This window comes from Bubalus bubalis, chromosome 23, assembly GCF_019923935.1.
Source record: "Bubalus bubalis isolate 160015118507 breed Murrah chromosome 23, NDDB_SH_1, whole genome shotgun sequence".
Taxonomy (NCBI): domain Eukaryota; kingdom Metazoa; phylum Chordata; class Mammalia; order Artiodactyla; family Bovidae; genus Bubalus; species Bubalus bubalis.
In genome coordinates, this window is record NC_059179.1 from 15,109,096 (window position 1) to 15,122,415 (window position 13,320).

Sequence of the window (13,320 nt, forward strand, 5' to 3'; positions counted from 1 at the left end):
AAGGGATCAGGGTCCCAGCCTCAACCCTTCTGAGCCTCAGGTCTCATCTCCACTTCTCAAGGTCATCGTGAAGATCACATGAGATGAGATGCCTTCTCTGAACTCATCTTGTAGGGAATGAGCTTAAGTGATTATTCAGTAGCATGAAATGACTGCTTAAACTCTTACCTAGGAAGGAGGTACCAATATTCTGATAATGAGTGGGGGTTTCTTTTTTGGGGCAGGATTAGAAAAATTTAAGCTAGGGAGTTCCCTAGTGGTCAGGATTCAGTGCATTCACTCCAGTGGCCCAGATTCAATCCCTGGTCAAGGAACTGAGATTTTGCAAGCCTCATAGTACAGCCATGAAAAGGTAAAAGATAATCATTCCACCTACATTTTGGTTCCTCTAGGTGGTCAGAGGTTCTCAGTATAATGGAAAAATCAAGAGTACAGGTCTGACTATAAAAGTTAAGAATACACCTGACATATACCTGCTGTGTGACCCTGAGCAGATGACTAAACCTCTCTGAGAAAAAAACTGCATGTGTATGTGTGTGTGTGTGTGTGTGTGTGTGTGTGTGTGTGTGTGGAACTGGTGGGATAAAGTGTTTGAAGGGTTCATTAAGGGACAGCCACACTGCCTGTCTGCAAAGGGAACTCTCATTCTTCAGCTACTGGGAAAAGCCTTCCACTCTGACATTTCAGCTAAATATACCAGTTCATGTTCATCATGTGACCAAGGGTTCCTCCGGCTCTTCCCTCACTTTCTTTCAGTTCACAAGGCTGGTTGGATGACTGTAAAATGAGGAAGAACAGAGTCTGCACAGAACAGCCCCACCAGCTCCCTACACCTGGGGAGGAACACTGCTGATGCGCCAGGGCTGTGAGTGCTCAGACTGCCCGGTCCAGTTCCTGTGGGTGTGGGCTCCGAGCTCAGGCAAACCCAGGCAGCTCAAGGCAGTTTGCTTACATGCCCGGGGGCTGCAGACTCTGCAAGAGAGCTCTGTTTACACAGTTGGTCTCCATGGCAACAGGAAAGTCCACAGGCAGGACAATCCTTACGCCTGTAGAAAAATCCTTTGCCCCCACCCAGTGCTTCCATAAGTGCAGTGAACACAGTCCCAAAGCCAGATCTGTAGTAGAAAAGCCTAGCTGAAAACACGAGGCCAAAATACACAAATATTTTGGATAAACAAACCTAAAACATTGCCCTGCTGTCGTCCAAGAGTCCCCTGTGTTTTCATCAGGTATAAAATAAATATATAGGGTTCTCCCAGTATTGTTTTCCCTGCTTCCTAACTGATTCCTACATCCAATCTCCCCACAGAAAGCTTAAGCAATATTTTAAAAATGAAAGTTAGATCATACTCAGTACTCTTTAGTGGATTTCCATCCTGCTAGCAATGAAATCCAAAGCTTGCACCATGGCTCAACAAAGCCAGGTATGTTGCGGCTTTGCCGATCTCATCTCCTTCCCCGTCCCAGCCCTCTGACCTCCTGATCTTGCTCCAGTACCCCAAGGACACTTCTGCCTCAGAGCCTTTGCACGTGTTCTCTCTGCCAAGAATATTCTTTCCCCAGAAAGCTGCATGGCTCATTCTTTCACTTTGTTTAGGTGTCTGCTCAAGTGTCACCTTATTACCACCTCGTATAAAACTTTCCCCCACTCTCAACAACTATCCTTTTACTCTAGTTTTATTCTTGGGCTACGACAGTTTTCTCCATAGATGACAGCACTTCAGAGGACCTGATCTATTATATATTTCTTCATATATTTGTCCGGAGAAGGCAATGGCACCCCACTCCAGTACTCATGCCTGGAAAATCCCATGGATGGAGGAGCCTGGTAGGCTGCAGTCCATGGGGTCGCTAAGAGTCAAACATGACTGAGCAACTTCACTTTCACTTTTCACTTTCATGCATTGGAGAAGGAAATGGCAACCCACTCCAGTGTTCTTGCCTGGAGAATCCCAGGGACGGGGGAGTTTGGTGGGCTGCCGTCTATGGGGTTGCACAGAGTCGGACAGGACTGAAGCGACTTTGCAGCAGCAGCAGCATATATTTGTCTTTTTTTTTTTTTTCCTGTTTCTCCCTCTCCCCCAAGTATGTAACATTCAGGAAAGCAACAACTTTGTTTGAAACAAATGAGAGCTCTCAGGCCAGCCTGCCAGGCTTTACTGCCATGTTAAAATAGAGGAGGCATAAAGTAACAAGGCCTGAACCAGGCTGGTAGGTGTGACCAAAAGTAAGAAGCTCATGGCACAGCAGAAAGAAAGGAAAGGAAGATCTTGCAAAACAGATTGGATAGGAGGTAAAAGGTAGAAGATCCAGAGAGACCCGACTGAGGTTTTGAGACCAGTGGTCAGTCTCCACCACTCTGGTGGCCACCAGCCACATGTGGTGAGGAAACACTTAAAATGTGGCTAGTCTGGACAGAGATGTGCTGTTGGTATGAAATACACACTGGATTTCAAAGACTTAATAAGGAAATATGTATGTGAAAAGTCTCAATGATTTTTAAAATATAGATTACATAGAGAAATGATAAGATTGGATATATTCAGTTAAATAAAATGTAGCATTAAAATTCTCATCTGTTTCTGTTTTATAACATGATTGTTAGAAAAAAATTTTTTTAATATTTATTTCTTTAGCTGTGTAGGGTCTTGGTTGCAGCACACAGGTTTAGTTGCCCTGCAGCATGTGGGATCTTAGTTCCCCGACCAGGGAACAAACCCAGGTTTCCAGCAATGGAAGGTGGATTCTTAACCACTGAAACACCAAGGAAATCCAGAAAAATTTTAATTACACATGCAGCCTGCACATATTTCTATTGGAGAGGGCTGGTCTAGAATACAAACAGTGGTACCACTTGCAGAAAGAGGAGAAGAAAGAAGAGAAAGGACTGTTCGTAGTCATAGATAGAAGGTTATAGTGAGGCTCAACTACCTGCTTTCCTAGAACTTTGAAATCAGTGAAATAAAACTGTCCTCTGGGAGTTGGAGTGAGGCTAGAAAATCACATACTTGCTTCAAAGCTGAGATGTACAGCATAACCTTAAAAAGCTAGAATGTTTTTTTGATCTAAGAGGGTAGGGCCAAAACCTGCCAAAATGTATTTATGTAGCTTAAGGGGTGGGGGTGGGGGGAATGCATTGGTCACAAGAGGCATTGGTTAGCAATGCTACATGGGAGAAAGGATCTTGTGAAAAGTGACATAGGTACTATCTATCAAAGCACTGTCCAGGCTATCAGTCTGACGCCAGGAAGCAGAAGACCCCAGTGACTAGGATGACCATGTATCTTACTGTCCAACCCAAGTCACTATTGACAGCAAAAGGGACATCATAAATCATTGTGCTGGGATAATAAACCAGGACGATCCAAAGTAAGTCAGAGTATATAGTCACCCTATCTCCACTAATTTATTCTAATTTATTGCTTTCATTGCAGCCTTCTGATCCTACCAAATGTACATGAGGCTAAGACATACATCTGAAAATAAATTCACATTACTAAACACTGGGATGCTTCTTCAACTGATGTGGGCATTTAATATCAGGCTTCTTATCCTCTCCCCCAATCCTATTATTAACAGTACATCTTACAGTCAATGATGTCTTATAATCAAAAATACAGAGTAACTTGGTTTCCCATGTGATACGACATGAAGGAAAACAGACATTTCTCCAAAGAAGACAAACAGATGACCAGAAGGCATATGAAAAGATGCTCAATGTCACTAATTATTAGACAAATGCAAATCAAGACTACAATGAGACATCGCTTCACACCAGTCAGAATGGCCATCATCAAAAAGTTTACAAATAACAAACGCTGGAGGGAGTGTGGAGAAAAAGGAAGCCTCCTCCATTGTTGGTGGGAATGTAAACTGGTATAGCCTCTGCAGAGAACAGTATGGAGGTTCCTTAAAAAAACAAAAATAGAGCTATCGTATGATCCAGCAGTCCTACTCCAGGGCATACATCTGGAGAAAAGCACACTTTGAAAAGATACATGCACCACGGTGTTCATTGTACAATAGCTAAGACATGGACTCAACCCAGACGTCTACTGACAGGGACAAATGAATACAGCAGATGCGGTACATATATACAGTGGAATATAAGCCATTAAAAAGAAGGAAATAATGCTATTTGCCGCAACATGGATGGACCTACAGATTATCATACCAAGTTAAGTAAATCAGAGAGATTATTGTATGGTATCACTTAGATGTGGAATCTTAAAAATGATACAAATGAACTTCTTCACAAAACAGAAATAGACTCAAAGACTTCGAAAACTTATGGCTACCAAAGAGTAAATGTGGGAGAAGGGGAGGGATAAATTAGGAGTTTGGGATTAACATATATACACTGCTATATTTAAAATAGATGATCAGCAAGGACCTACTGCATAGCACAGGGAACTCTAGTCAATACTCTGTAATAACCCATATGGGAAGAGTCTGAAAAATAGATATATGTATAACTTAATTATTTTGTTGTGCACTTGAAATTAACATCGTAAATTAACTATAATACCCTAACACTGTAAATCAACTATACCCTAATATAAAAAAATTTTTTTTAATTTAAATTTATTAATCAGAGAGCAGGAATGCCCTCCTCAACCAGGCAATCAATTTCCGCTGGAAAATAACAAGTATTATGATTTTAGAGTTGAATAATTCTTACTGAGCTTAGTTAATTTGAATTGATAACCTAAGATTGCCTTCCGAGTCTAAGGCCAAAGTCTAGATCAAGGACTGGGGTGAATTTACTGGGGTCATTCAGTCCCATGGGAACCTCACCTTTACCCAGGAGACAACCCTCTGTACCACTCCTGGGGACTACCATGACTCTTCCCCATCTGAAGCTGGTAGAGGCAGTAAGGCAAGGAATCTGGTTTCAATTTGTGAGACATTAAAATGGAAGCAGTGCTGGAAAGAGAACCTGAATGAGATGCATGTGGGGCACACGTAATCAGAAGAAGAAATGATTTTGTGTCCAATAAAGCTACAGTTTGGATAAACCATCAGTGCATACAGGTAATTAACAAAGAAATTGCAGGAGTGTGAACAGGTTTCTCTGGAAGTACCTGTTGGATACAAATTGGATAGACTAGTGGTGGCTTCCAGAGAAGGCAACGGCACCCCACTCCAGTACTCTTGCCTGGAAAATCCCATGGACAGAGGAGCCTGGTGGGCTGCAGTCCGTGGGGTCACGAAGAGTCGGACAGGACTGAGCGACTTCACTTTGACTTTTCACTCTCATGCATTGGAGAAGGAAATGGCAACCCACTCCAGTGTTCTTGCCTGGAGAATCCCAGGGATGGGGGAGCCTGGTGGGCTGCCGTCTATGGGGTCGCACAGAGTCGGACACGACTGAAGCGACTTAGCAGCAGGGGTGGTGGCTTCATGTTTCCAACCTCTTAGGAATACAGCAATCACAGTGATTGATTAGCTACATCTGATGTTGGCTCATAAGTGGGAAGGGGGTCGGCACACAGAATTAAAGCACAATGATATTGGAAACAGTATGTTATTAAAGATGTTTTCCTTCAACAAAACAAACAGTAGTAAAACAATATGTAAAATGACAAAAACAATCAAAATCAACTTACTTATTTTGTCCAATCGTCTCAAAATCTTTCACAACAATCTCAAGGGACGATGAAAAATCCAGCGGTATACCCCGCAAGTCAAACTCCAAAATCTGTCCACAGAAAGGTTATGGAGACAAAACGTCTGTTAAAAGGATCTGGGAATATAATAAGATGCACCAATACTATTAATAAACACTGGTTCATCTTCACCAATGACAATCTTTTCAAGTCCTCAATTCTACAGTGAGACAGAAGTGATCAAATTCTGAACCTGGAAGCTGCCGAGACTTGTGGGAAAGCACACCAGACTTAGCCTCCGAGGGCCTGGTAGCTACTTCTAGCTCCCTGTTTGCTAGGCTCCTTAGCTTTGAACAAGACCAAATCCATCTCATGGGCGGAGATCTAGACTTAACGCCTACCACAACTGTCGCGTGAATAGAATGAAATCTGTATATGAAAAATGCTTTAAGGGTTAATTTTAAATTAATTTAATTATATTACTAGTGAACAAAGAGATGAATAAATCTAAGGAAACATTTTCTGAATTGCATCAGCCGCTTATTTTTAAGCCCCACCACAGTCAGCGCTGTAGCCAGGCAAGTCTCTCATCTTAAAGCAGTAAAGTGCTTTCCAAGGGTAAATATTAAAACAAACAACAAAAAAAGAAATCAACTTCGCACCACTGATGCCTTTAATTATGTAATAAATGAATTCAATAAAGCAGTTCCTGATTATGTTTGATATGGATGGAGGAGGCATCTCATAGGTCATATTAGAAGATGTCCACCAACCCCAATGGGTTTGGGATTGGCATTTCATTTAGGTTTGGTTTCAGTTATAAAATTTCAATTGGGAAATTTCCTTGATAAACATATATGCATTATAAGAAAAAATGTGTCAGAAACAAAATAGTGCGAGATGGATGATGCCCTGTGGAAAACAACCCCATTCATGTGACCACACTCCTCTCTGCCATTGGCCACATGGATTGAGCACAAACTTAAGTGGTATGCTACCACTAAAAAAAAAAATTAAATTATTGGACTTCCCTGGTGGCTCAGATGGTAAAGAACCTGCCTGCAATGCAGGAGACCCAACTTTGATCCCTGGATCAGGAAGATTCCCTGGAGAAGGGAAGGGCAACCCAATCCAGTATTCTTGCCTGGAGAATTCCGAGGATAGAGGACCTGGTGGGCTATAGTCCATGGGATTGCAAAGAGTCGGACACAACTAAATGCATACATGTATGTAACTTTTTGTTTTAGTCTTGGAGCTGTGTGTGAGGTGCTAGGATCCCATAGTGCCCACAGGGATCAACCTGACAGGCCTCTGCTCTTAGGGAGCTGGTAGTCCAGCTGGCTGTGTTCTGGGTTCCAGAGAAACTGCAGCAGTGGAATTTCCTCTCAACCTATATGAGACCAGCAGGGCTTTTCAGGAAGGCACCAGGAAACTTTTAGTCTTGGCCTCATCCAATGAGAATGAGTAATCTTTATCTTATAGGGATACTGAAACTAGTTAGGAGGGGAACAGGGGAAGAGGTTTGCAGTTGGTGAAGGGGAAGTCTTCACAGCCTGGTAACTTAGCAAAATAACAAAGATATTTATCACTGTACTTTTCCAGAAAGGTTTGACCTAGCTTTTGGAAAAACAATGCGGTGGATGATAAACTTTTCAAAAATTAGTCAGCATAGGAAAATCCTACTCAATGGAAAGAATTTAAAACTTCACATATCTATAAATATTTTAAACACTGAGCCATTTATAAAATAAAGTCAACAGGGGGAGGAGGTATATAAATTACTTCAATACAATATTACACAAGTAATTAAAAGATTTTCAAATGGAATGAGAAAGCTATATGCTCAGGATATAATAGTAAGAAAAAGATAGGAAACTGTATTCACTATATACTTATTTGCTGATTTTAAAACATCATAATAAATATATTCACTCAATAAACATTTATTGATACCTCCGAGATGTTATCAACAGTCACTTCTGGATAGTAGGGTCAAAAGTAATTTTTTAAAGCTGAAGTTTTCAAAATTTCTACATTAAGTATCTATTACTTTTATCAACATTAAAAAAAATGACATTACTCTTCTAGACACTCAAAGTATCATGGATTACACTCAATTAATCACATGCAGATATGGTTTTAATTACAGAGCTTCCCTTCTGGGGCTCTGGAGAGGATCTAATCCCACCCCTTGCTCTAATTTGCAGCATAACTGGAAAAGGTCACACAGCAAGTTCATGGCCGCACCAAGCTAGAACCCCACCCTCCTCACCCTATCCATGCTCCACTTGCCACACCACCACTTCCCTCAGGGAAGACTGTGACCTGATGCAGATATCACTGTTATGCCTCCTTGAACTGCTCTGCTGTCTTTGGGCCACAAAGGGAGATGGAGGGGGTGAGGGCAAAATGGTAGAGATTCTCCTTGCAAATGGAAGGGTTAACCTCTGACCAAGGATGAGCAATCAGAGGTAGCTTATCCAGTGAAACAAAATTGTAAAATAATGAAGGTACCTCATTCCAGACAGGGTTGAGTTCATTATCGACTTTCTTTGTTTTCTTTTTCTCATCTGCAAATAAAAAATAAGAGATAGCAATTAATTAGAAGTATCTGAAGATCCAACACTTTGGCCACCTGATGCAAAGAGCCAACTCATTGGAAATACCCTGATGCTGGGAAAGACTGAGGGCAGGAGAAGGGGGCGAGAGGATGAGACGGTTGGATGGCATCATCATCCCTAAGGACATGAGTTTGAAACAACAACAGAACCAGTATCATTCACTCATTCATTCAAAGAACCTTCCCTGAGGGAAGGTACAATGCCTACATTTTACCTTCATCTGACTAGGGTGGGGACTACCTGAATCAGTCTGCCAAACTGAACAGCATTTTTGGCCTAAAAAAAATTTTTCCCATCCCTAAAGAGCCAAGAGATGGGAGACTCAAAATCACAGAAATGCTGTAAGCCTCTGCTTCTCACCAAATCCTGCAGACCAAAGTCACCCAGAGCTTGTGTGTCTCCCCAGCTTGTTGTGGAAAGTCAACAAAGGTAACCTTTGACCCATAGGTATCCCATTTGATAAATGAGGATACTGAGACTCCAAGGAGTTGAGAAACGTGTCTGACCTCATATGCAGGAGTGGTGCCTAATATAAACCTGGAATTTCAGCTCTGCAGCCCATGCTGCCTTTGCAAGTGATAAGACCCCAACACAGCTTAAAGATTAAGCTAGACTTGCTCACTGACATGAATCTGAGCAACCTCCGGTAGATAGTGGAGGACAGAGGATCCTCATGCCACAATCCATGGGCTTGCAAAGAGTTGGACATGACTTAGCAACAGAACAACAGACCCTCTCTCACAGACCTAATACAAGGTAATAATTAGTAGATGACTGCTTTCTAGGACCAGCAGAGAATTGGGGATTTTCCTTACTCCTGGATCATTTTTTTCCTGAAGACAAAAGGTGTTCTTTCTGTGTGTCTGAGACTGAACAGTATACCTACCCAGATGAGCAAATGTTAATCCAGCTCGTGCTTAAAGTTTCCTTGGAGCAAAGTCCAAAGAGTCCCCAAGTCCCCAAAAATAAAAGCTAAGGTTTCAGTACAAAAGGTTTTGTAAGCCTTAGCTCATCTGTTTTCAGCGAGGAAAAAACCAGTTTTTCTTCCTGTGTGTCTCCTTTACTATCACACAGAACACTCACAACATTCCGACAGCAGAATGTTGCTGCATTGGGCAGGGATTGTTCCCCCACCAAGCAGTTTTCTGCGACAGCAGCTGGGTGTTCCACAATTTGACTCAGTCCTGACACTTTAGCATCACATCAGATCCCACGGGTTAAGGGCTCAGTCCCACAAGACTGCCCCACCCCCACTTCAGTCCAGATTGTCACCTGTGCTTCTAACCAATTGGAGACAAATCTGAGGTTCCTATGACCCCATCGTTGGGTTCAATTAATTTGCTTGAGCAGCTCACAGAACTCAGGAGAACAGTTACTTACCAGCTTACTATAGGATTTGATCAACAATATAGAGGAACAGCCAGCTGGAGAGATATGCAGTGTGAGGTCTGAGAGGTCCCAAGCACAGGGGCTTCTGTTACCATGGAGTTGGGGTGCACTGCCCTACTCGTACATGGATGTGCTCACCTGCCTGCAAGGTCTCTGAACCCCATACTTCTGGAATGCTTAATGGAGGCTTCATCACAAAGGCTTGATCAATTATTAACTCCACTTCTAGCCCTTCTCCCCACTTTAGAGAAGTGGGCGGTGGGGCTGAACATTCCAAACTTCTAATCATGGCTTGGTCCTTCCGGTAACCAGCTCCCATCCAGGAGTCCACACAGAGTGGCTTCATTAGAAGAAAAGATGCTCCTACTGCCCTCTCTTATCCCTTAGGAATTTACAAGGGTTTTAGGAGCCCTATGTTAGAGATGGGGTCAAAGATTAGAACCAGAAATGTTCCTACTGTTCTTATCACTTAGGAAATTACAAGGGTTTTAGGAGCTCTGTGCCAGGAACAATGAGCAGCAAGTCAGGGTGATGTATATTTTTTCTATCATCTCACATGACCCAATTTCCTGAAAAATCCTACGTACAATTATTTCCATCCCCCTTTCACAGCTAAGGAAACTGAGAAGTCAAGTAAGGAATTCCAAGTTACATTGCTATTAAGTGGGTCAAGGCTAGGTTATGGACCCAGGCAGTCCCACCTCAGTGGCCATGCTTTGAACCACTCCTCAGCTTCCCCTCTACTGTAGTGGAACGGAGGAGGTAGTGGCTTTTGTTCAGCTGAACGTCACATTGCTAAGGCTCCCAGCACACGGCCAGCTATGGGACTAGCCGCCACTTCTTCCACGACCTCAGCATAGCAAAGCTATGCGTCAGAACCCTCACTGCTAAGCATTAACTTTTCCTCTTGAGTAGGCTCCCATCGCCCTGCTGGCTTCCCTTTTCAAAGTTCAGCAGGACTACTCGTTGGCTCATGCCTGGATCTATCCTGACTACGACTATGGGCTTTCTGTGCAGAGCCCCTCACTGGATTCTGATGTCACCTAGAAGCGGTCCTCATTTCCCCTCCCACACTTCCTTATTGAGCCCACTCACTCTTCCCCTCATCTCACAGAAGCCTCTCAAGCTTTCTCTCTGGTTACAGTACCAGAAAGTGTGCGAGATAAAGAGGAGCCCTGCAAAGGATGTTGAAATTGGAGATGGACGAAATGGCTTCTCTCCACAACTGCAGCTGCTCCCTCTAAAGAACGATCTACAGGTGCCAGGCTGGGCATTCTATTGCAGTGTCTCTAAATGCTTACCCTAACCCTGCAAGGTAAACATTCTCAACAGGAATCAAGAAAAGCTGGTTAAGTTGTTCAAGCCACAGCTAACAAGGAAACAGAAACAGAATCTGCACCTACATCTCCTAGCTTCAAAACCGGAGTGTGTGTTTGCCACCACCGATGCCGCGCTGGAAGCTGTCAGAAATATTGACTAAAGAAGATGCACATTCACGATGTGGGTAGTGGGCTTGGGATCCTGGGCAGTGGCCATAGGAAAAGTCCAAGGTCAGGTTTCAGGGTATCCTAAAGGTGTCCAAGACTGTCTGCTCCAAGACACAAAATATTACATCTGAGAGTTCTTCTGGAGACAGAGTTTATTGTTCTGATCAGATTCTCAGATGAGTTAGGGACCTGGACAAAGGTTAGGAATTTCTGCCTTTGACAAGCATGAAAGGGTTACCATTAATCTCACTGCCGCTCACCACCATGCTGGCTGCCTGCCATATCCTGGGCTTCAGCTAGGGGAGGTGGGAAAATGGAGTGGAGACCTGAGTCAGGAAGGAGTGAATTTGGACCTTGAAGTCATGGCAGGCCTTCAAGAGAGAGATGGGCAACATGAGGTCCCAGCCAATAGGAAAAGCAAGAAGGCAGCAAATAACTTGTAGAAACTGAGCAGAAGCCTTAAGACTGGCAACACTGAAGGATGGTCTTGAAGCAAAATTCCAGTCTCCTCTAAGTCTTTAAGATCCCAGACAAGGAGCTAAGACAGGGGCTCCAGGGAAGCTTCGAATACAGCCAGCATTTACTCGCTTGAATTGAGTCCCAAGCCTGGTTACCAACCTGGGGATCAGTGTAGGAAGGCATGTTGCAAGGCTGTCTTGATGCCAAGCCTGGTACTAATGACTCTCCACCCCCAGTGGGGATTGTTCCAGAGTTAGCAGCTGAAGAGTGTGATAAAGGTCACCTGTTCATTCATTCTCAAACATTCATTCAGCACCTACTATATGCTAATGAAGGGCTTCCCAGGTGGCCCAGTGGTAAAGAATCTGCCAGCCAATGCAGGAGACACAGGAGATGAGGGTTCCATCCCTGGGCCAGGAAGATCCCCTGAAGGAGGAAATGGCAACCCATTTCATTTCTATTTCCATTTTCTATTCTTGCTTAGAAAATTCCATGGACAGAGGAGCCTGGCGGGCTACAGTCCATGAGGTCCCAAAGAGTGGGACACAACTGAGCATAAGGCCTAACAAGGATGTTGCTAATAACTAAAGAAAAAGAGTATAAGATAGTTCCTGGTCTCAAACATTCCTTCAATGTAGTTTATGCGTTATTGAATAGAAGAACCAAACAAATCTTCCTGCATGTTTTCACCCAGTATAAAAAGTTCCATCATGTTTTATTTTTATCTTGGAGTTTCCTCCCATAAGAGGGGTAATAACGGGAATGATGACCGGCCAGGTCAGGGACCTCATAGCTCAGCCCATGGAAATGGTCTACTAAGTGAGTTCTCCCATGACATTAATCAACTTCCTGATTCCTCCATCCAACAAATATTTCTGAAATATCAGTTGCCAAGCACTGAGCAGCTCGCTGTGAGAGATACAAAGATCCCCAAGACCTTAGGGTCCCGACCTTGGGAAGGTAGATATGGCTACAGGTGTCTGATACAGAAAGCAAGCTTCTTTCAGAAAGAGGGGTATGGATGAAGATGCAGATTCAGAGGAAGTAGAGGTAAGTGGAGGAAGTGGAGCCTCACGCTGGGGAGCAGAGGCTGAGTAGGGGTTGGAAGGAACTGGAAATGGGGAGCTGGGAAGAAAATGTCACTCCAGATGAGGGCAACAGCATGGTGGGTCAGCCATGGATGGGGAACAAGTAATGTCTGGGGACTGCACAGCCCAGTGGGCTGGAACCACAGGATGTGCAAGGGAATCAAGGCAACCAGGCTGTGTGGGAAGGTTATGGTCACACCGTGAAGCCCTGAATGACAGGAAAAGCATCATCTGGCTGATTCAAGTCACTTAGGAAGGAGGATATTAGAAACTGACTTCATAACTTCAGGAATTCATTATCCAACAGGAAAAATTAAGATTTGCTCAACGAATCTTCCGAGACATACTCCTGAACACATGATTCAGCTGTCTTGAGAACAGAGAAGGGCCGAGTCCTAGCAGATGCCACTGGTGGGGGTATCCATGTGGAATTTCCTGCCACACCTGGTACCTGCGCATGATATTGATACTACTAGTAAGACCCTCCCTCCCAGCCAGGTCTGTATTAAATCCTTCACATACCTCACTTCATTGAACTTTAACCCTTGTATCAAGCCAAAAAAGTAGGCACTGTTAATATCCCCAATCTGCAGATGAGCAAAGCAAGCCCAGAATGTTGGGTAACTTGCCAGGGTCAGGGAGGTAGGAAGAAATCCTCTAACTCAGG

General features: G+C 43.5%; 1 protein-coding gene across 5 annotated transcripts in view; it reads right to left on the reverse strand.

Moving 5' to 3' along the window:
* MYOF (myoferlin) overlaps positions 1-13,320 on the reverse strand; it is a 177,675-nt gene that overhangs the window by 140,761 nt on the left and 23,594 nt on the right. For all 5 annotated transcript variants that reach the window (XM_044935128.2, XM_044935129.2, XM_025274124.3 and 2 more), the window contains exons 2-3: positions 8,124-8,179; positions 5,610-5,701 (exon numbers count right to left, since the gene is read on the reverse strand). In XM_044935128.2, coding sequence (XP_044791063.2) covers positions 5,610-5,701; positions 8,124-8,179 — 148 coding nt within the window. The remainder of the gene's footprint in view (positions 1-5,609; positions 5,702-8,123; positions 8,180-13,320) is intronic.